Source organism: Triplophysa dalaica, chromosome 15, assembly GCF_015846415.1.
Source record: "Triplophysa dalaica isolate WHDGS20190420 chromosome 15, ASM1584641v1, whole genome shotgun sequence".
In the NCBI taxonomy this organism is placed as follows: domain Eukaryota; kingdom Metazoa; phylum Chordata; class Actinopteri; order Cypriniformes; family Nemacheilidae; genus Triplophysa; species Triplophysa dalaica.
In genome coordinates this window covers 7406955-7427940 of record NC_079556.1, presented here as the reverse complement: position 1 = coordinate 7427940, position 20986 = coordinate 7406955, and the positions used below count along the sequence as shown (strand labels likewise).

Genomic DNA, 20986 nt, shown 5'->3' with positions numbered 1-20986 from the left:
AAGATCATTTTTGTCTTAAAAATGCCAGCTTAAAATATATATTTATAAACTTTATTTGTACAGTATCAAAATTGACAAGCATTACAAAATTACTGATATCAGAATAATTCAGGGATAAAGACATATAAGTAGAAAAATACACAATCTTTTCAGAATCAAATCCTTAAAAAATAATGTTGTGTAAAATAACATTTCCTGTGTTGTAGGGTGGGTAGTACTTTTTTAAAGCTGATAATAAGAGCAGGTCACCATTTTATGGAAACTGCTACAGTATATCTTTGATCTACCTCTACATTTTCATCAGACTCCATGAATCTGAGCAGTTATTTTATATCGAAACTTTTTGATTTGATCTCTGTAACAAATGTGAAACCCAGACACAAAACATGACGTATGAAATGCGCCACGATTCCATTTTTTGTCTGCGTGTGAAGGTGTGGTTTGCATGTAAGGTGTGTCTGGTCATTTGACAACTCCAGCGGGATTTTCTCTTTAGTTCTTCTTTAACAAAGAAATGCTTTAACCAAAAGAATAACAAACAAAAAGAAAACTCATTTAAAGCAGACAAATTCATTTACTTTACTTTTAAAGTAAATATTCTTATTTACAATGAATAAAAGGCAGTAGTTTGATCTGATATTGGAGCCTATCTATAGGCAGGTATTCAAAAGACTCCAGGTTTGATCCCAGTTGTAGCAGTCATGTAAGAGTCATTAAAAACAATCTTGGTTAATTACAGTCGCGCCACTGGGCAAGACTCATAATCCCTGGTATTTCCGGGACAACACTTCCTGCAAGTGGTATTTCCAAGGCACCATTTCCTGAAACAGGCGTACAGTATTTCACGAACCATCTAAATGACAAGGACCCAACGCCGTTTTCAAGTATGTCAGCACAAGATGAAAGAAACCATTTCCTTTGAGATTCAAAGAGTTAGAAATGCTTGTTTATGCACCCAGATGACTTTGTAAATACTTAATAAAGGAAGCACCCTATTCAGTTCAGCATGACCCTCTCAATTTCTAGAGGATGTCGGACTGCATTTTATACATAGGTAAAGAGAGATTTGGAGCAGAAGCTCTCATATCCACACTTGTAAGCCTGTAAGCTGGCTTGAACGTTGGCTTGAGCTCCGATTTTGACTGTGTTGTAGACTCATGTTTATACTCAGGCCTAAACTCTGATTTAGACTCGGGTTTGTACTCAGGTTTGTATTCCGGTTTGCCGTCCAGCTCATGCATGGGAAGAGTGCAGTTACTGTCCTCATCTCTGTATCGTCCGTGAATTGGCGTGCCGCTTCTGTGGTCCTTTCTTAACTTGTTGGTGCAGCGAATTAAGCGTTTGGAGATGAGATAGATGATCTCGCAGACACTTAGCACGATACACAGCGCTGACGCACCAACCATGAAGTAGGTGAAGACCCTTTTCTCCGTGGGCCGGCCTATGTAACAGTCCACAATGTTGGGACAGGGCAACACATCGCATTTAACCAAGCGTGGCAGGTAGAAACTGTCGTAGATGTAATGGAGAATATAAAGGAAGGTGATCTCTATGCTCGTCTTCACAAAAAGGCTGATCAAGTACGTCCACCACAGTCCGCCGTGCTTCTTCCCAGCATTTTCGTAGAGCTTGGTGTTTTCGCCGTGTTTGGCGCGATATTTCTTTTCGCGCTCCTCGCGGTACTTCACATGCATCACCACCATCAACGACGGACAGGTGACGAAGATGAGTTGCAAGGCCCACAAACGGATGTGGGACATTGGGAAGAAGTAGTCATAGCACACGTTGGCGCAGCCGGGTTGTTTGGTGTTGCAGTCGAAGTCTTTCTGCTCGTCCCCCCAAACTCTCTCTGCAGCTACAACGTAAACCATGACTCTAAACACAAAAACTACAGAGAGCCAGATGCGGCCGAAGGCAGTGGAGTATTTGTTCACCCCGCTGAGCAGGGCTTGAAATGTGTTCCAGTCCATAGCTCAGAGCTCTTGTTGTCTTCCTCTGAAGTAGTGATCTCAGAAATATAAGTACCACTAAAGCATCCTAGAGACAGATAAAAAGAAACGTGTTTTTAAAAATAAAAGTGTGTTTCGTGTACATACAACTTACAGCTTTGTTAAAAGCCCAGACCACGTGGCATTAAATATTGTTCTGCAGAAAGAGGCTGTCAAATATCAAGAAGGAAACTGAATATGTAAAACGTATTCATTATGGTAATGAATTTTAGATTATAAAGACAACGTGAACCATCATTGTACAACAGTTTATATGCCATAATCCGCTGAGTTGTTTTGTGTAAACTTCAGGCAAAGTAAAGCCATATTGATAGTGTCATCTCTCTTTTCCCCTTCTGTGTTGCGCATTACTCCGTTTTTGTAACATTTCGTAAAGCTCGGAAATATTAATGGACATTGCAACATCATTTCCAAACTGTGTCACAAAATATGTGCTGTTACGCGGTCATTATAAAAGCCCATATGTTCATTAAATACTTTATATTTGAAGCAACGCGTATAACATACAACGAAATAGGAAAAATAGGAATAATTGACTTACTTTTGAAGTATAAGTCGCTCAAAAGGTAAAGAAACGCAGCTTTGAAGATCTCCGTTCCTCTCCTCTGTGGATCTGAGCTGTGGTAACACGCCTCGAGAGATCGTGAGGGTGGAGTTCGGGTTTTAGGCTCGAGAACACTGGTTTGTGGAAAACTCACAGAAGTCAGGAGCGTAAAACGCTCTCCAAATCTCTTCCTCGTGATACACAGCGTGTTAAATGCAGAAATAAATGAAGCTTTACAAGTTTGCCTTTGAGGAGACTGTAAACTTTATGAAGCCGAATGACTCCGTGAAAGATTCTTTTAAAACCTATTAATATTGTCGAATAAACAACAGTGTGTTTTGTGGGGCAAACAAAATAGTCTTCCCTAGTAACATTTCCATCTTATGCGATAAATAAGACTCGCTTTGTTTGGACAGCAATGTCAACACACTTTGCGTGTTAGTGGGTTTGTTGTGTTCCTATCTTGTGCCGGCGGCGGCTCTGTTCATACTTGTCCTTGGAAGTCTCTGATCCGCTCTCATGTAATAGACAACACCTAGTACTGAACCAACAACTTCTGGGGTGTTTTTTTGTTGCTAAGAAACAACACTGTCTAGCGGGTCTGTCGGGACAGGATGTTTGTCTAAACAGGAGAAACAGGGTGAACGTTCATACATTTTCCATTTTGCATTCTTTGTCAGACAACTTCGTTGTTTTCTGCCAGGAATACGATTCTAATTGGTGTGTGTAATTCATTTGTTTTCAGTAAATGTTGCTTTAGGTCTATGGATGTTGGGAAATCCCTTGTTTGTTTGGTTAAGGCATTAGATTTCCCTAAAACTTTATTCTCGTATATGAATAGTGACTTGAACTGGAGTTCTTCACCTTCAAAGCGAAGCAGGAGAGATTCTGTTTGAACACGTGGAGAGCCTTCTGACTCATGCCTAAATACCTCTGTAGGATGCCAAGCCTGTGGTGGGGTGGGTTTTATGATTCAGGCGTAAAAAATGTGAACTCTATAGTGTTGAAGGGATACTTTACCCAAAAATTAAAATCAGTTAATCACCTTCGAGTTGTTCCAAATATGTATACATTTCTTTGTTCTGATAAACAGAGAAAGATATTTGGAAGAATGCTTATAGACAGATGTTGCCCCACATTGTAATGGGAGTCAAAAGTGCCACAGAACTGTTTGCTGTTCTACATTCTTCAAAAGTAATTTTTCCTACTATGTGAGTTGATGTGGGGCAATATCTGTTTGGTTATTAGCCTTCTTCCAAATATCTTTCTCCGTGTTCAGCAGAATAAAGAAATCTATACAGATTTGGAACAACTCGAAGGTGAGTAAACAATGACAGAATTACATTTTTTGGGTGAAGAATCCCTTTAAATGTGCTCTGCCATTCGGAAAGTTACTGTGGCCTGTTTTTAATTATTTAGTTAATAGGTATGTCTTAACTTGTTTGTCTGACAAGGAAGCAAGTATTGCAGGAAAGTTTTACAGTTTGTGAATAAACAATTCGGACAGATTTATGTTGGGAAATGACAAACCTTCTTAAAGGGATCATCATTTACTCACCCTCAGTTGTTCCAAACCTGTATGCATTTCTTTGTTCTGCTGAACACAAAGATTTTTGGTAGAATGTCAGTAACCATACATATCTCATCCCACATTTATTGCCATATTTGTTTCTTCTATGGGAGTAAATGGAGCATGAGATCTGTTTGGTTGCTGACGTTCTTTCAAATATTTATATATTTTCTAATATATCAGTTTTCCACTTCCTGAAAAAAGAACATTTGGACAAACAAGGTTTAAGAAGCACTGCAACAATATATTTTAGTAGTAGTTAACGATCCCATCACCAACTACAGCACCAATCCTTCATTTTACATGTCAGTGAATAGTATAGTAAAAAGTTTTAAGAGGGTGTACAAAGGTGTAGCTGATGAAAAAAAGAGAAAGCATAGTGAGAGAGAGAGAGAGTGAGATGGTGTTCAAGATGAAAAGGTTTACCACACCTCAAGAATGTGACTCAACCAGAACGTACTTTGTAAAACATGAACCCAAGCACAGACCCCTTTCATTGCTGTTCATAGTGTACAAAGATATGGAAAAACAGACAGGCTGTTTCATATTGTATAAGGGAGGAATTTTTTTGCCTGAGTGGTGTTCTGAAGGTAATAAAAAGTAAACTAAATACTGAACATTGAAACTGGAATACAATTGAAACACAATCCTGTTACAAAACAGCCCCAAGAGTAAAAGTGGTTTGTCATTCCACTGTGAAACTGGCAAAAAAACACTCAAGACAGCCCTGGTATGGTACTCATTTAAAATCGCACACATACCAACAACTTTGCAAAGGAGAACTTACGTAAAGGTTTTTTTCTAGTAGTAAGGTAAGTCGTTCTAGAAGCACATTGCATACAACTCAATGGTTCCTCATTCCATATCAAGTCTTGACTGATGCCAAGATAAAAATAAAATAATTGTCACCATGACAACACGCAAAATTCTATTTATCTTCCTTTTCATACTTTGTTCTTTTTTTATTCTCGCACAGCACAACAAGTTTTGATGCAGAATGGATGATTTCTAAAATCTAATCATATCTGTAAACAGCAAAGATACACTTTAATGGTATTACTCTCGAAATGCAGTCATCACAGAATCAATCACAGAACCAACACCAGAATGTAAGAAAATAAAAAACAGACTTTAATCTCAAAATGTAAAGTACAACTCCAACAGCAATAACACATTTAAATTACTCCATGTAACAAGGAAAACATGCTGAAAGGTTAACTAGCAAACATAGGAAGTTAAACCCATCAGAATGTTTCCTTAAAAAGCAAATCATGTTTTTTCAGTGAACGAGAACACGCTCTCTCTCTCCCCCTGTTTAACACACACATACACCTGAATTTGATCATCTGGCAGCAGCAAATCTTTGTCAATAAATTCTTAAAGCCTTAAATACTGCAAATGTCTGAACCTGTTTGTCTGACATGAAAACAGTTACAGTAAAAACTGACATGACAGTAGCAACGGATGCAGGTTTTTAAGGTGTGGAAGTTCAGGAATCATATTGCACAGGTTTATGTTGGGAAATCATAAACCTTGTTAAGGTTTGCATCCTAAATTTGATCGTCTGGCAGCACCAAATCTTTGTCAATAAATTCCTGAACGCTTAAATACTGCGTATTGCTGGAAGACATAAAACCTTGTTTTGGGCACCACTGTTTGGAAACATCATGGACAAGGCACACATACACCACCTTATATACAGTACAAAAACCTGATCAAAAAAGAAAAGATTTTTGTCTAATTAAAAAGTAATAAGAAAAATTGACCATATAAAATACCTACACAAATACAGCTTAAACTGTAAACCGCTTAAATGTAAAAATAAAATTTACATTCAACGGGAAGCAAAATTAGGGCAGAAAATGTAGGTGACGAAACAGTTGTAGGAATGCATATATTTGAGGCATTATTTCATGCAAATAAATGTAATTAAATGTGTTACATTTAATTGACTATGTGTTGCAAGTGTTTAGTCATCCTGGCCTGTTCCTGTTTTCATTTTTAAATGTCCATTACATCGTTATTAAGAGGTGAAGGCACGTGTGCTTTAGCAACACAAAAAGGTCATGTTTTGCAAGTAAGTGTAAGTTGTAATTAATGTAATTAACATGTTTTTGATTTTACGCATACAAGTTGTTTGTTGTTGAATAAAAGAACCAACTGCCTGTTGGTGTCCAAGTTACTGGAACTTGGCATAACCGATGCCCCACCTAAATCATGCACCAACTTGCTTTAGTCATGACTTTGAATCCGCACTTTGATTCCCTCACATTTTTGCATATAAGGCCACAACTTTCCAAAATATAAAAACCATTCGAAAGATCCAGTGGATATAAAATAAGCAGTTCCCTCCACTGCAAACTGTCTGCTGAATCAGTGTTTCAGTTCAAAGTGAACATGAAGCCAAACATCCCAGTTATGGTGATGAGATGATCACACTGTATGCTGGGGCTGGCTGAGCTGTGGAGGTCAGTTTCTTGCAGTTTGATACCAAAAGAGCATTTGAGCCTCTCATCTCAGAGATGGACTTTGCCTTGTGTTTCTGGCTTGACCCCTGCAGCCTCCTGATGCATTCAAATAAACGTTTGCCCACCAAGTAGACAATCTCACAGAGGGAAAGCAGGATGCACAACAGACTTGTCAACACCATGAAGATGGTGAAGATCCTTTTCTCTGTTGGCCTTGAGATGAAGCAGTCGACCACGTTAGGGCAGGGAACCTCAGAGCATTTTACCAATGAAGGGAAGTCATAGCCCTCATAGATGTGGTAGACCAGGTACACAAAGGTTGCATCCACACCCATCTTAAATACCAGCGTGAGGACGTACGTCCACCAAAGTCCACCGCGCTTCTTTCCGGTGTTTTCGTACAGCCGTTGACAGTTTTCGCCAAACTTCAGGCGATTCTTTCGCTCTCGTTCCTCACGGTATGCCACGTGCAGCACCACGAGTAAAGATGGGCAGGTGACGAAGATGAGCTGCAGCGCCCACAGGCGTATGTGGGACACTGGGAAAAAGTGATCGTAACACACGTTATGGCACCCAGGCTGAGCCGTGTTACACGTGAAGTCCTTCTGGTCGTCACCCCACACCTTCTCGGCGGCAACAACGAAGACCATGACCCTGAAGAGGAAGACTACGGACAGCCACACACGGCCAAACACAGTGGAGTACTTGTTGACCCCACTGAGGAGACCCTGAAGAAAAGCCCAATTCATGGCGACTGTGATCTCTCAGGGTGTCTCATCTGAATACCGCTCACCTGAAAACAAAAAGAGCAGAGGAGGGGCACATGGAATGTTAGACAAAAGAACTCAAACAAGAAACACCTGAAATGTTACACTGATTTTAAAGACATCATACAAAACATGTCCTATAAACCCTTAGCTGTCAATGGTTTAAATGGCCTCACCCTACTAGATTGTTTTTAACACAAATATCCCTTTTTGACATTATAAGCTCTTTTCGCTCAATACCCAACCCATCCTTATTACACAATGAGTTAGTACGTATGGTCAAAATACATTTTCGACCTAAAAGTAGACATTAATATAATATACATATAAACACACTCTTGCTACAGTATGTTTAAGCGCTTTCACATGTTTAAATACTTTCAGATTTTTACACAAAGGTTTTAAAACGTAGGTTTTAAAGTCAAAGATGCTGTTCTTAAACTTCCTTTACTTTGTTCAGCTGTGTCCCGCAGGCTCTGGTGAGATTTTTGGGTGTTTTTAATCTTTTATAAATATGTCAGATGAATTGTAAAAAAGTTATTTCAATACTTTTAACAGGTTACATTACAACACAAGAAAACAAAATGGCTACTGCCATTTAAAACATGCAAAATAAACTATGCAAATTAGGCCTAGTTTTTTTCTGTCATTGCATAGAATCAAGGTCACATGTTAAGTTAACGGCAAGAAGAAAACATACATTCATCTGTTAAATATGAACAAATAAGGCATTTTTCTGTTTTGTAGCTATGTAAAATCCGTAACTAACTTACAACGCAGTGTTCTGTACTGTCATGCTGTCAATGCCGACTGACACAAATCACAACGTCATTTCTTTCTTTACACTTATAATAAACTTATTTATGTCGTTTTGGTTTTACAAAGGTAAATTAGGCTACACGACCTCGATGAAAAGTTACATTTTATTTTGAGGTATTCAGCATGTAAATGTTTAAGATTATAGAGATAACGTAACGATATTCGATTTTTATAACTAACGTTAAAGTTTATAATTTACAAGTTATATTTAGAAGCATAAATACGAACGATGTGAATTGCGTGATGACATTAAATTCAAACATTTCAATGATGTCTATATAATCCAAACCATTCTTCGAAGTAGACCTTTCAAAATGTGTAAATACGTAAAGGCTGAGCAAATGTCTACATAAAAGTGTCTTGTATGTATTACGAAATGGTGAAAAGAAAGAGAAAGCTTATTAAGTGTATACTTACAGACCGCGAACGCAAAGTTTTACAGTGGATTGGGAGCACCGTGATTCTCTTGTTGTTCTGTGAGGGAACTGCGATGAGATGCAGGCGGAGTCGCGCGAGCTGCCAGCTTCAACCACAACTGTGACACGTGTGGAAAATGTACATATTGTCGCCACCTAGTGGTTCTATACATTTTGTTCATGAAAGTTTTAATAAGTCGGCTCATAAGTAAATACTGTCACCTGCAGGTACAGTGAATGAGTCAAATTTATACTGTAACCAGCATAGACAGGGGCGGATTATGACTTCATAGGGCGAAGGGGCCAGTTACCTCAAAGGGCCACCATCCACAATTTTTCAGTTCTTTCCCTTAGCTGCGCATTCACAGTTTATAAAGTGAAAGTCAAGATGAATAATAAAACCTTTTTGCATCAAATCCTTGCTCTACGCTAAAAAAAATAGCGGACAATAGACATCTAATATTAGCGACAAAGCGTCGTATGAAACACGTCTTTAATAAACTGTAAAATATACTCGTATTTAATGCATCACACAAATAAATACATAATATTTCTCACCATAACATGCCCCGTGACACATAAAACTAGATAACATCATCACGCTAAAGATTCAGAAAATGCAGAATATTAAATATAGATACACGTTTTCATTCTTGTTGGGTTTTATGTACCAAACTGGATGGATTAACCGTGAAGCCCTCAGCATCCTCGGGCTCATGGTAATTAAGGGCCCCGGTCAGTAATAAAATCCATCCCTGAGTATAAAAACAATGGCTGTATGTTGTTCTGAAACGGGCTTTTTGGCCACAAAAATGGTATGAATAACTCAGCATATCATAAATGTTTGATAAAAATGTATTTATATAATAGTTTATCCACAGTATCTTACATTAATAACCGTATTGCCATTAAAGGGGTTATTCAGAATTTTCTCAATGGTTTTGTGTCCACACCATCGAAGTCAAGGGGCTAGTGTTGGTCGCCTTAAAATTGAATACCTCACAGTTTGTTGCTATAGTTCATCACTAAATAAAACTATGATTTAATTTATACATCAAAGGCTACCGAGAGAAAATTTTCATATTTGGGGAAACCTTTTACATGCATGCATTACTTCCCTAATATTTTACCCATTACTTTTGCACGTCTAATCCAGTTAAAATACAGTAACAAACTACATTCTAGCTCTAAATATTTAAAGTTAGGAATAAACGAAATGTCTCATTCACTCATTCCTAAGTGCATTAAAGAAAAACACGATATGAGAACAAAATGGTATTTAATTTCACTTAAACTGTACAACAGTTGGTGATATATTGTTTGCATGTAAAGTTTTGGTTGACACTCATTGCAACCACTGTATAATTAACAAACGTACACGCCTCTGGGATGTTGTTTTCGTTTTCACTGGAAGTTCACATTGTAATCATGCCTGCAATGGATGTAAAAAAACCCTCACATGATATCACACAGGACAAAGGAAACCAAACATAAGAAATGACCATGACAGAGGGCAAAAAAACAGCGATTACTTAAAGATTGTGAGCAGAGGACAGTGATGGACATAATCAGGAAAGTCCTTTCACGATGTCATCATATGGACAAACCACAAAGACATCAGTCAGTTTCAGGGATGTGAAATGATCGGATGATGGGGTTGGTTTGGGAATCACATGGAATTCCATAATTGGTGGGACACAAATCAGAGGCAGTTTCAAGTCGAAGGAACCGTGACCTGAATGGACCTAAAATACATGTGCATTCTCTGCATGTGGGGCTCTCAGTCTGGGTCAGGTGTTACAACCTTTGTGACCATTTTGAATAAGACAACCCCAAGTCCAGGCCGCAATAGTCGAAGCATTTCTATAAAACAACCTTCCGTTTTGTCACAATAAAATTCAAAATAATGGAAAATAAAATGAAAGCATATATAAATGCAAGGGTCCATTTTGCATCCTGCAGCCTGATTGGATACTATTCCTCTTCACTTTCAGGGTCCATATCTGAATCGCCATTAGCTTTTGAATCATCGTTCATATCTTCCTCCTCTACATGGTTCTCTTTGTCCTCTGTCACTTCCATCGCTGCCTCGTCCTCATCCCAGTCCTGAAAGAACAACTCGTAATGAGGACAAGCCCAAAATCCCACATTACATTTTTAAACACACCAGAAAATAGCATGCCGTATGTCTTACATCAGAGTCATCCTCAGGACGTCCTTCATCTCCTGAACCTTCATCCTCATCTGAAGACTCTGCAGAGAATAAACACTTAGAACATTTTAGATGATTCTCCTTCATTTTTCAAAAACATCTAATACAAAACCTCAAAAACAACAGGTTACGTTTATTACGTCCATGTTAAAAGCTGATATAAAACGGTTTCTGTTCATTAAAAAACACAAGCATCTTACCCTCTTCATAAACAAGCTTTGCTGTGTGATCGACCTCACCAACTTTGTTAGCACTGTTGCTTGCTGCCACCTAAAGAAGAAAAGTATTCATTTAAACGTGCACGTACAACCATTGGATGTGCTAAATCCGTTTATTTAAAAAGCTTACCTGGGACATGAGCAGGTACAGTTTGCCGTGGAGTCTGGTGATCTGATGATATAACTTCACTCTGCTCTCGATCATGTGGTAGACTGACCCCAACTGAGACACCAAATCAGGCAGCTATGTGAAACAAAAAACATTAACTGGTGTCAAAACCGAATCAATTCCAATATATTAGATTCTATTGTATACATACAACTTAACACTTAGCACAGAATACTGGTAGAATAGGTCCCTGTACAACAGTACAAATTATCAAGTGTCATGATAGATGTGTACTAATACTTACTGAAGACAAGTATGATGTATGTTGTGTAAGTACAGCCTTAAACCACTGAACTATAAGCAGTGCCCTGCAGAAAAAGAAACGGAATTCTTTAATACAAAATGAAATGCTTTCATTTTATGATACACGAAAATAAAAGAATATTTACTTACGCAAAGGGATGTCCCTGCAGTCTTCTGGACAACTGAGGAATAACATAAAATACACCAGATTAAAAATCATCAACACCTATCGGATATTAAGATAATCAGGGACACCACAAACCTCTTCCACCAATGGCAGGACTGCTGGAGGTGGTATCCGGGCAACAGTGTTCTTGATCAAAGTTTCTTTTTTGGTTTGAAATATTTTCTGTTAGAATGAATTAAATCAGAATGAGAACATCTACAGACGAACGGCAAATGTCAATGATGAGCTTCGCATATTAAAGGTCATAGCATGGTTATTTTAGATTATTAAATTAAAACCTTTAAAACATTCCTGTTTATTGAAATAAAATACAAATTTTTGGAAAAGCTTAACAAAAGGAATAATGTCGACAAAAAATGTAACGCAAGTTTAAAGCACTAAAATTATAATAAACAAAAACAAATAAATGTTCTTATACAGCATAAACAAATGTTCTTATACGGCATAAAAAAATAAACCAATAAATTATAAAAAGTATATAAAAGTATATAACGAAATTGCTAAAACTTTCAAATTAACACAAAAACATAAAATAAAAGGTAATTTAAAATATTGATAAAACTAATGTGGGTCATAGTGATCATGAAAATGATGAGTTAAGAATAATAACGTTTCCAATAAGACAACCTACATTAAGGATCTTCTCATCTTTGCTTTCTAGGCCCTGTACAAGCAACACAGCGAAACTGTCCGTCTGCAGGGAAGCCGCCCCTTTACCAGCACCCTTCCCTCCGATGCTCAACTCAATCTGCTCCAACCGCTCCTCTATAGACATCTATTGAGAGATAACATTTATCAAATCATATCTTTAAAATTCAAAGCTTAATTCTCAATATGTTTTTTGCAATTTAATGACATGCTGGATACAGTATTGACTATTACCTCAGTGGTACTCTGTCCGTTTTTCCTCTTTTGTGATTCGTTTGGTGTTAATTTAATTGGTGCCTTGTGCCCTGGAAGTCCCGGTATTAAAACCTTGCTCTTTTGTTCATTAATAACCGGTGTCCTCACCTAAAAAAAGATGTTCAAATGAATATGAGTTACTATGAAATTTAAACAAACACTTAAAATCAAAACCACAGGACGAAACGGAAAATGTCAAGTTACGTTTAAAAAAAACATGAAAAAGATTGTTACCTTGGAGACAGCTGTGTCTACAGAGATGGAAAGTGTAGCCTGAACATCACGGTTCAAGCACACGTGTCTCTCCGATGTGTTAAATGGCTGTAGACAGAGAAAGTACATTAGCATAACAGATATCTGCTTGCATTATGTAACTTTGAACAATCCAGCAACATGATAGACAAATAAAGAAACAGATTGTCAGCTTGTTTCTGTGAGACTGTGACACTTACTGTTTTCTCTATGACAGGCTGGAGGTGATGTCCATATGCAAGCATTAAGTTCTGTCGGTCCGCGCACAGAGTTGCAGCAAGTAGAGGCACAGGTACAGGTGAGTCTCCCTTTGTGGTGGACACCTGAAGTGAACATGCCGGTGATAGCGGCTTCTTACACGGTCTGAGAGAGAAAGAGAGAGCAACATGTCATTGGTCTGAGCTGTTTCGAAGAAATCATGCATTCACACTGAATAAACAGGGATTCATTCTAAACATGAACGGACAGACTCACCCATTCAGAAAGTGCTCAAAGAGATGAAGTGAACCGTCTTTACACACCACTGATAACCTCACAGCCTGATTTGACAAAACACAGATCCCTTTAAAACACGTACTCCGATACGGTGTTATACCACAAGCACGAAATAGCTCATGGAATTCTCACCTCATCTTTGCTGCTTGATGTCTGAAGGTCTATATGCTGGGGTTCATCTGTCAGAGTAAAAGAAACCACAGAGTTCTTGTCTTTTCCGTCAGACCGCACCTGCCTGAGAAGCAAAGGAACCCCAAAAACCATCAGTGTCTGTCTATTGACAGCTCAATGCCGATCGGCTGAAAGGCAAAGCGCGCAAAAATGAAAATTCTGTCATCACTTTTCTTCTTCTGGAGAACACAAGAGAAGACCAAACAGCAGTGGTACCCATTCACTTGCATTGGTTTTCTGTCCATTAAATAGAAGTGAATGGGTATCCTCTGTGTTTTGGTTACGTTCGTCAAAGTATCTTATTTTTTGTTCTGCAGAAAAAAGTCATACAGGTTTGAAATGACATGAGGATGAATAAATTTGCGCCAAAAAATTACAAGCAGGTTGCATACTTCCAGGAAAAACGCAATGTATTAATCCCTTGTGCCAAAGTGTATTACCAGTTCCTGAATAAGACAGTTTTGACAACATTTTATACATGCATTGTGTACCACAGTGGCTTGTTTCTGAAGATGACCCATTTTATGAAACGCATCTAAAGCTTAAAGCAAAAGCTTTTAAACAAATCTAAAGTTTGTTTATAGTTTTATGTCCCAGCACAAACCCATCTAGGACCACTGTGAGAGCTCCATCTTGCCAAAGATTTGCTCAAAATACTGTAAATTGTTAAAAACACAGTTACATACCACACACTCATGAGCCTATCATGAGCTGCCCCTGACAGGAAGTACAGTCCGTTGCTGTCTGGGGGTCTTGTTGTGGCGAAGCATAGGGTCGTTACCGTGGTGGAGTGACCTGTGAACTTCTGTAAATTGGGGGAAATTATTTCATTGTTTAATCGAACCTTTGCCTTCATTAGAATAATGACAGAATAGAGGGATGTCAGAATCCAGACTCACTCTGTACACTTCCTTAGTCTCCAGGTTCCACATCTTGATGGTCATTCCCGCAGAAAGCAGCAGCTTCCCATCTGGACTCACGCACAGGGAAGTGATGGCAGATCGGTCCGCCTTCCATTTGCTGAACACACAAATGGTTTCGAGTTTGTAAATGAGATACACAACCCACCACCGAGACAACCATTCCATTGTAGATTTTCCTGTTCTTAAAGGGACAGTTCACCCAAAAATGAAAACGGTAATCGTTTACTTAACCTCAGATTGTACCAGACCTGTATAAATGTCTTTGTCATGCTAAACACAAAGCAAGATATTTGGACAAATGTCAGTAACCAAACCGAGCTCGTATCCCATTACTGCCATAGTAGGGAAATTAAGTGCGAGTAGATGACAGAATTGAGATTTATCCCGTTAAGACAAAATATAAGATTCTTCATAAGATAAATTACAGGAAGTCTGCTAAAAAGATTCCTAAGTGTGAATCTCTATCAATTCTTATGAAGTTCTCAAATATTTTTTGAGAACATTTTCATTTTTCATAAGAATATAATGACATGCTTTGTCAATGAGTACACTTGGCTGCTCATGAGTTAACAGCGCACTATAAATATCTATCAAAACAGTATTTTAGTAATATCGTATATCTATTATGATACTTTTTTGCTTGTTACGACGTCATAACATTTGTGACTAGGGATGCAACAATTCTAAATATAAAATTGAACCGTTCGATTCGACCTCCACAGTTCAATACGCGGTTTTGCATTTAAATTATTATTCTGAACTGGTTCTGTCTGTGTTTGACTGTATGTCTGCGGGCTGAGAGAGAAAGACTGATCCCCACGAGTAGATATGTAATGGCGAGTGATGGTCAGGCGGTGAGGATGCCTGCAAAACGAGAAGCAAAGTGCTATTGAGTCCTGACAAAAAGATGCAGGCTGGCCATCGGAAGCACAAGAACCTAGCGGTTTTATTGTATGGCTGTTGTACCTTTGATAATGTCAGAATTTGGCACATCAAGAATGAATTCAGCAGGTGTTTCACACTGCATACAAAAGCAGCATGTTCGCGTTGCTCCCAGCCCATCCAGAGAGAGCGTCTACAGTGCCACATCAAAATCCGTTAAACGAAGGTCCCGTCTCTCAGCGGTGTTTCAGACAGAAGTTTATTTCATAGCAAGAGCGCCTATGGAAGGTTGTTTAGCATTGTATTTCTTCAAATTTATTGTAATTGCACTGGCACAGTGTTAATATATATTATCTTTGGCCTTTCCCATTGAGCGCTGGAGTTTGCAGTGTGAAACACCTCACATTTGTCTTTTTACATAACAGCAGGTGTAAGTTTGCATTACATACTTTTAAATACTTTGATGCGCAAAACCTCGATGAACAGTAAACCAAGTACTGCTGTGAGCTGCAGGGTAAATCTTTACACGTATTTTACTTCTGCTTAAAGATAATAAGTAAAATAAAGAGAATTGCAATAAAATAATTTTTCCTTAACTTTTTACTGTTGTTGTCACATAAGCATAGAATAATAAAAAACACTTTAATGTGCCAAGTCATCAGAACCGAAACAGAGGGTAAAAAAACTGAGGTACGTATTGAACCGTGGATGAGCTCTATTTTTGCATCCCTATTTGTGACCCGCTAAAAGTTAAAATTATTCCGTTTTTAATAAGGCAGCTACACCTTATATCAATTTAAATATTCCTCAATGACAAGTTAACAGCCAAAATTTCTAATCTGGCTCAATACAATAGGTCACATGTGAAACAACCAAATGTGAATAAAACATATTTTGATATGAATGACAACTGTGAGGCTATCTAAACTTTAAAATGAAATTAACGAAAGTTTGTTTTGAGAATTTGTAATCTAAGATCAATCTAGAGAAAAAGTATTTAGGAACTGTCTTGAGACGTTTTTTTAGGAATACATAACATTCAATCTAAGAAAAATTGTGTCTTTTTAAAAGAAATAAAAACTCCAGATTGCATAACTCACCAACGAACTTTTCCTGTCTGCAGGTCCCACTCGGCTATGTGTGTGTCGTCTGAGCCACTGTACAACACAGAATCATCTGGATGCCACTGAACACAGTTCACAGGCCCACTGTGCCCTCCATCCTGACAAAACATCAACATTATTTGACCTGTGATCATAAACCACTCACAGCTATCACAGGCCACAGCAACAGCCAGTTCTTGAAATACAAAATGCTCCAAAGAAAATAGTTTAAGCAAAGAACAACGGTTTTGGCAAATATGAAATAATGTATAAGAATTAGAATACCTAAGGGCGAGAGTTTTACTGACAACTTGAAGAGTGTTTTTATATTGTTAATGTGACATTTTTAGCAAACAGTCAAGTATACATGGCCAATTTTTTAAGACACAAGATTAAGGTAAAATCTTAATTAATTGCTTCAAACAAAAAGCTGGAAATAATTCTTACCAGAGTGCAATGCAGATCTCCCTTTACTGTGCTGTAGATGAGAATGGACCCAGCAGCAGTGCCAAGTGCCAACAGATCCGACTGCTCAGGTGATGATCGGTTGTCACATTTCCTCCTCTTCTTCTGTGGCACCTCCTAACACACACATAGACACACACCTGTTTATAATTATACAAGATACCTCCTTTCTTTAAGCAAGGTACACAAATCTTATCAAAATGCATCAACGTGATAGATAATCTGTACATGGAACAATACATTAATTACCAAGAGCATCATTTCCAATACCGGACAAGACCATTCAAAGATTTATTAGCAACTTTTGAAAGAATGTAACGTTTTTTCTCGAATATGTAGATCAGGTTGACGCTTATGATCTGACAAGACACTTGATTTTGCGACAACTGAAGTTCGCTTTAACATGTTGTGCAGCCATGTGACCATGTGTTAACTCAACCAAGATTCGGTATAGAAATTACTAACACACAAAAACAATTTAACATACTAACACAAACTTGCTGTCATGTTTTTGAGCTGTTGAAACAATATTTTATACAGAACTATTTCTTTAGGCCCTATCGACTAACGTTACTCACTAACCCGCGTTATTACCCACAAATAACTAACCTAATGTTTTTGGACCATGTCACATCCAAACGAACTTATGGGATCAGTTTTAACAGTTTAACGTGAAGTTTCGTGCTGGATTTGTGAGTGCCGCGGCCTGTGTCTGAACATGTGCCCACACACAACATGTGCGCAGCGAACACCGCTAACACAGTTCTAAAGCACCCGGAGTGTATATTCCTGCACGACCCGGTCTCAGTTTGGGACCTAAATCGGGAATAATACCGACACAGCTAAAGCTGAAGACGCTGTGATGGTAAACTACAGTTTAACAGGCCGCATCCACCCGATGCCCCCCAAATACTGTACGGTACCTGAGACGCTCGGCACGGTCCCCATGTCACGCACGTACAGGCTGCGCTGAGATGCGCGGAAGGCACGTATTCCTGTTGTAGGGTTTTACTGTCTGTATTCCAGATTCGCAGTCGTCCGTCTTGTGCGCACAAGGCGAGGAACTGTCGTGATTTTGGACTGAAGGCGCAGGGTAACGCAGATCGGCCTCCATCCGCCGCCATCTTACCATTCCGCGTGCGTCCGTCTGCTCCAAAGGAAACACGTGTGAGAATGCCTAAGCAGAGCGCGCATGCGCACCATGCACAGGCGCTGGAAAGACGACAATTGGCCCCCGCTGGGGCCGTGGGCATGCCATAACAGTTATTAACCAATGACGAGCAAATAAGGAAGTTTTTGGCTAAAAGTCATGCCTGTGTTGCGCTTATTAGTTGGACAGTACTTTGAACTTGGACAGTAGATAAGTCTTCACAATAATTATGTCAATAATTATGTTTACAATAATTACGTCAAGATTGAAGCAAAATATTTAGGTGAATCTGAACAATTGTGAAACATACATAATTTATAGAAACAAATAATGACATACATACAATCATATCGCCCTGTAGTGGTTGTATAAATAGAGATAAAACATAAAAAAATGTTTTTCAGTTGTTTACGATCAGGTAGAATTACGTACGTCAGTGACGTCAGAACGGTTCCTTTCCATCATGGCGCCGCCCTGTCAGAGTCATGCTGTACTTCACGGCTGGTCTGTATTTTTGCAGGTCTTTACAAGATAACAAAAGATAAGTGTATTCTTACGCGATAATTTGTCTGATTACTCGTAATTAATCGAGGTGGTTTTGAACTTAATCGTTCTACGCAAAGTTAGTACTGAAACACAGCGCCGTTGCTACGTCTAACGTACATTTAGCGTAGAAATAATCATGTTGGCTAGAACTGCAATCTAAAAAGATATTCAATCCTAGAGTTAATGTAAACTACAAGGCTATAAACTATGACATTCGGACTGAATTTGGGTCTCTTAGTCGTGACCCGTAAATTTTCTAGAGTGTGTTTCACTTGTTTTGAAAGACATAATGTGGTTCAAGTTAAACCATTTCTTTGTGGACTGAGGAGCTTTGTATCTGACCCTGACGATTCCAAGGGAGACAGTATAAGCTCAGACGAAACACTGACACCTGCCTTCAACTCCCCATCGTTCTCTCATAGAGCTTCTTTGTTGGGGAGGCGTAGACCTTTGTCCCCACTGGAGAGAGTGAGTCAGCTGCTACCTGAAGACACTTTGAGTCAGGAGGTTTGGGATCTGAGAGACAAGAGAAACTCAGAGGTGGAACGTCTAGAGAGCAACACAGAAAATGATGTGAAACAGAACCGTGAAAAGGAGAGGCTGGAGATAGATGAGGCAGCTTCTCATGAACAGCCAACAGCACATGCATGTGTGTCTGGGGAAAAGCTAATATGCTTTGGAGAAAATCTGCTTGCCGAATATCGTCGAAATAGGCGAATGGAGTTCCGGAAAATGTTCCTGCTCAAGGAGGGCCTGAAGATCCATAGCAACTGGGGACTAATAGCTCATGATGACATTGAGGGGCATCCTGCTGGAAGGATTTTACACACTTCAATGGGGATCCCAATTCTCATTCGACGACCCAGTCTAGAGGAATTTACTCTCTTCATGAAGAGAGGGCCAGCTATTACATATCCTAAGGTAAGAAAACAACAAGATCACAACTGTGTGCAGACACAGACACTCACAATTTTTTTTTGGCAGGATGCAAGTGCAATGTTGAACATGATGGACGTCACTGAAGGAGATTGTGTCCTCGAATCAGGCTCTGGATCTGGAGCTATGAGCCTTTTCTTGTCCAGGGCAGGTGTGTAGTTTCTTTTGGGTGTTTATTTACAGAGTCGAGTGATTACCAGATCATTTGCAATCAGTATTTTCCTGCATATGTAGTTATATATACAGGCATGCTAATGTAGTTGTTCACTCTGAACATGTCTGTGTTTGTCATCAGTGGGTTGTAAGGGAAGTGTCTTGAGTATGGAGGTAAGGGAGGACCATCACAGACGTGCTGTATTGAACTACCAGCGTTGGCGCTCTTCATGGAGCATTCGGCAAGGAGAAGAATGGCCTGATAATGTCCAGTTTTACCATGGAGACCTCATATCTGCTGGTTCTCTTCTGTCTGGGAGAGGTTTTAACTCCGTAAGAAACCACAAGCTTTTCATGATTTTTCTATATCAGAATGAAATATTGATTTTGAAAGTCAGTCATGGTTAGTTCAGGGATGCTAAGAGGAGTTATTGGGTCTTGTCATATTAATAAAGGTTTCATACAAGAATGTATCCGAGTTTGATTTTTCATGTTTGTATTAGGTTGCCCTGGATATGATTAATCCCCATTTAGCTTTACCTGCTGTGGTTCCACACCTCCATTCTGGATCTGTGTGTGCTGTTTATCAAGCAAAGTAATACTCTCACCTCTATGCTCACACCAAACAACATTTTAATTTGTTTAAAATGGAAGCATTGATGTAATAATTTTGTACGTTTGGTACCAGTATCACGCAGGTCATTGATCTAATGGAGGGTCTGCGATGCTCTGCTCTTCCACTGGTGTGTGAACGCATTATTGAGGTTCAGTACAGGGATTGGCTTGTGGCCCCCTCACTCAAAAAAGATGGCACATTTAACAGACGAAAATCCCCCTGTGAAGAGGATGATGAATCTGAACCCAGTGAAGACACAGAAGGTAAAGATTTCTGACATGTTTAGTGTTTCTGTATTTTAACTGCATAGAAACAATGTTCTTAGCCTTGTTGGAATCATGGAAAAATATAATAATCATGTTTTTGCCTGTGTGTAAGATCTGACACCATTTGGGGATGTCCCATACATTGCACGGCCGCATCCTGAACAGACTAGCCATACAGGTGAGATACTAAAGAGCATAAATAATGCTTTACAATACTGAAACAAGTACTTTAGCAGCCGTATTATATTATTTTAGCTGAATATGAACACTATCTTTTTAGATTTGCTTTGTAGATAGCTCAATATGGATGTGTAACAGTTGTAGCAATTTGTGTAAATAAATGTATTACGCATTTGGTTGATATGTCTGATTTTAAAATTGCACTTCTTTTCAGCGTTCCTTGTAAAATTACGAAAGATCTTTAAATAGAAGCCAAGATCATCCAACACTGTGCCCCATATGCTTTATCAAAGAACTTTTGCAATAAAATGTTTGCTTCAATA

At 38.8% G+C, this 20986-nt stretch overlaps 4 protein-coding genes across 5 annotated transcripts; 1 reads left to right on the top strand and 3 right to left on the bottom strand.

Moving 5' to 3' along the window:
- Nucleotides 1-37: 37 nt before the first annotated feature.
- Nucleotides 38-3051, bottom strand: gjb3 (gap junction protein beta 3). Its single transcript, XM_056767707.1, has 2 exons — nucleotides 2551-3051; nucleotides 38-2037 (listed from the first exon to the last, which is right to left on the bottom strand). The coding sequence occupies exon 2, from the start codon at nucleotides 1968-1970 to the stop codon at nucleotides 1023-1025; it is 948 nt and encodes a 315-aa protein (XP_056623685.1). The 5' UTR covers nucleotides 1971-2037; nucleotides 2551-3051; the 3' UTR covers nucleotides 38-1022.
- A 2182-nt stretch (nucleotides 3052-5233) lies between these two features.
- On the bottom strand, nucleotides 5234-8690 carry gjb10 (gap junction protein beta 10). Its single transcript, XM_056768839.1, has 2 exons — nucleotides 8595-8690; nucleotides 5234-7384 (listed from the first exon to the last, which is right to left on the bottom strand). Exon 2 carries the CDS (start codon nucleotides 7338-7340, stop codon nucleotides 6540-6542), a length of 801 nt encoding a protein of 266 aa, XP_056624817.1. The 5' UTR covers nucleotides 7341-7384; nucleotides 8595-8690; the 3' UTR covers nucleotides 5234-6539.
- Nucleotides 8691-9855: 1165 nt separating this feature from the next.
- Nucleotides 9856-17969, bottom strand: wdr43 (WD repeat domain 43). Its single transcript, XM_056768736.1, has 18 exons — nucleotides 17740-17969; nucleotides 16799-16933; nucleotides 16349-16470; nucleotides 14343-14463; nucleotides 14130-14248; nucleotides 13405-13507; nucleotides 13252-13316; nucleotides 12978-13140; nucleotides 12760-12846; nucleotides 12505-12633; nucleotides 12254-12397; nucleotides 11698-11784; nucleotides 11586-11617; nucleotides 11437-11500; nucleotides 11154-11267; nucleotides 11006-11075; nucleotides 10788-10846; nucleotides 9856-10699 (listed from the first exon to the last, which is right to left on the bottom strand). Exons 1-18 carry the CDS (start codon nucleotides 17938-17940, stop codon nucleotides 10568-10570), a joined length of 1947 nt encoding a protein of 648 aa, XP_056624714.1. The 5' UTR covers nucleotides 17941-17969; the 3' UTR covers nucleotides 9856-10567.
- Nucleotides 17970-18410: 441 nt separating this feature from the next.
- Nucleotides 18411-20984, top strand: trmt61b (tRNA methyltransferase 61B). Of its 2 annotated transcripts, XM_056767057.1 has the most exons (7): nucleotides 18411-19433; nucleotides 19497-19599; nucleotides 19744-19934; nucleotides 20105-20196; nucleotides 20290-20480; nucleotides 20596-20661; nucleotides 20878-20984. In XM_056767057.1, exons 1-7 carry the CDS (start codon nucleotides 18720-18722, stop codon nucleotides 20910-20912), a joined length of 1392 nt encoding a protein of 463 aa, XP_056623035.1. In that variant the 5' UTR covers nucleotides 18411-18719; the 3' UTR covers nucleotides 20913-20984. The 2 variants fall into 2 exon arrangements, with proteins under 2 accessions (XP_056623035.1, XP_056623033.1); XM_056767055.1 differs by lacking the exon at nucleotides 20878-20984 and having other exon boundaries at nucleotides 20596-20856.
- The last annotated feature ends 2 nt before the right edge of the window (nucleotides 20985-20986 follow it).

Coding starts and splice junctions, on each gene's coding strand:
- gjb10 (XM_056768839.1), bottom strand. CDS start 7,340: ATGAATTGGGCTTTTCTTCAGGGTCTCCTCAGTGGGGTCAACAAGTAC.
- trmt61b (XM_056767055.1), top strand. CDS start 18,720: ATGACATTCGGACTGAATTTGGGTCTCTTAGTCGTGACCCGTAAATTT. Junction 19,935..20,104: donor CTGGGAGAGGTTTTAACTCC/GTAAGAAACCAC, acceptor TGTTTGTATTAG/GTTGCCCTGGATATGATTAA. Junction 20,197..20,289: donor TGTGCTGTTTATCAAGCAAA/GTAATACTCTCA, acceptor GTTTGGTACCAG/TATCACGCAGGTCATTGATC.
- gjb3 (XM_056767707.1), bottom strand. CDS start 1,970: ATGGACTGGAACACATTTCAAGCCCTGCTCAGCGGGGTGAACAAATAC.
- wdr43 (XM_056768736.1), bottom strand. CDS start 17,940: ATGGCGGCGGATGGAGGCCGATCTGCGTTACCCTGCGCCTTCAGTCCA. Junction 14,464..16,348: donor CAGACAGGAAAAGTTCGTTG/GTGAGTTATGCA, acceptor TTGTGTGTTCAG/CAAATGGAAGGCGGACCGAT. Junction 14,249..14,342: donor AGACTAAGGAAGTGTACAGA/GTGAGTCTGGAT, acceptor CCCAATTTACAG/AAGTTCACAGGTCACTCCAC.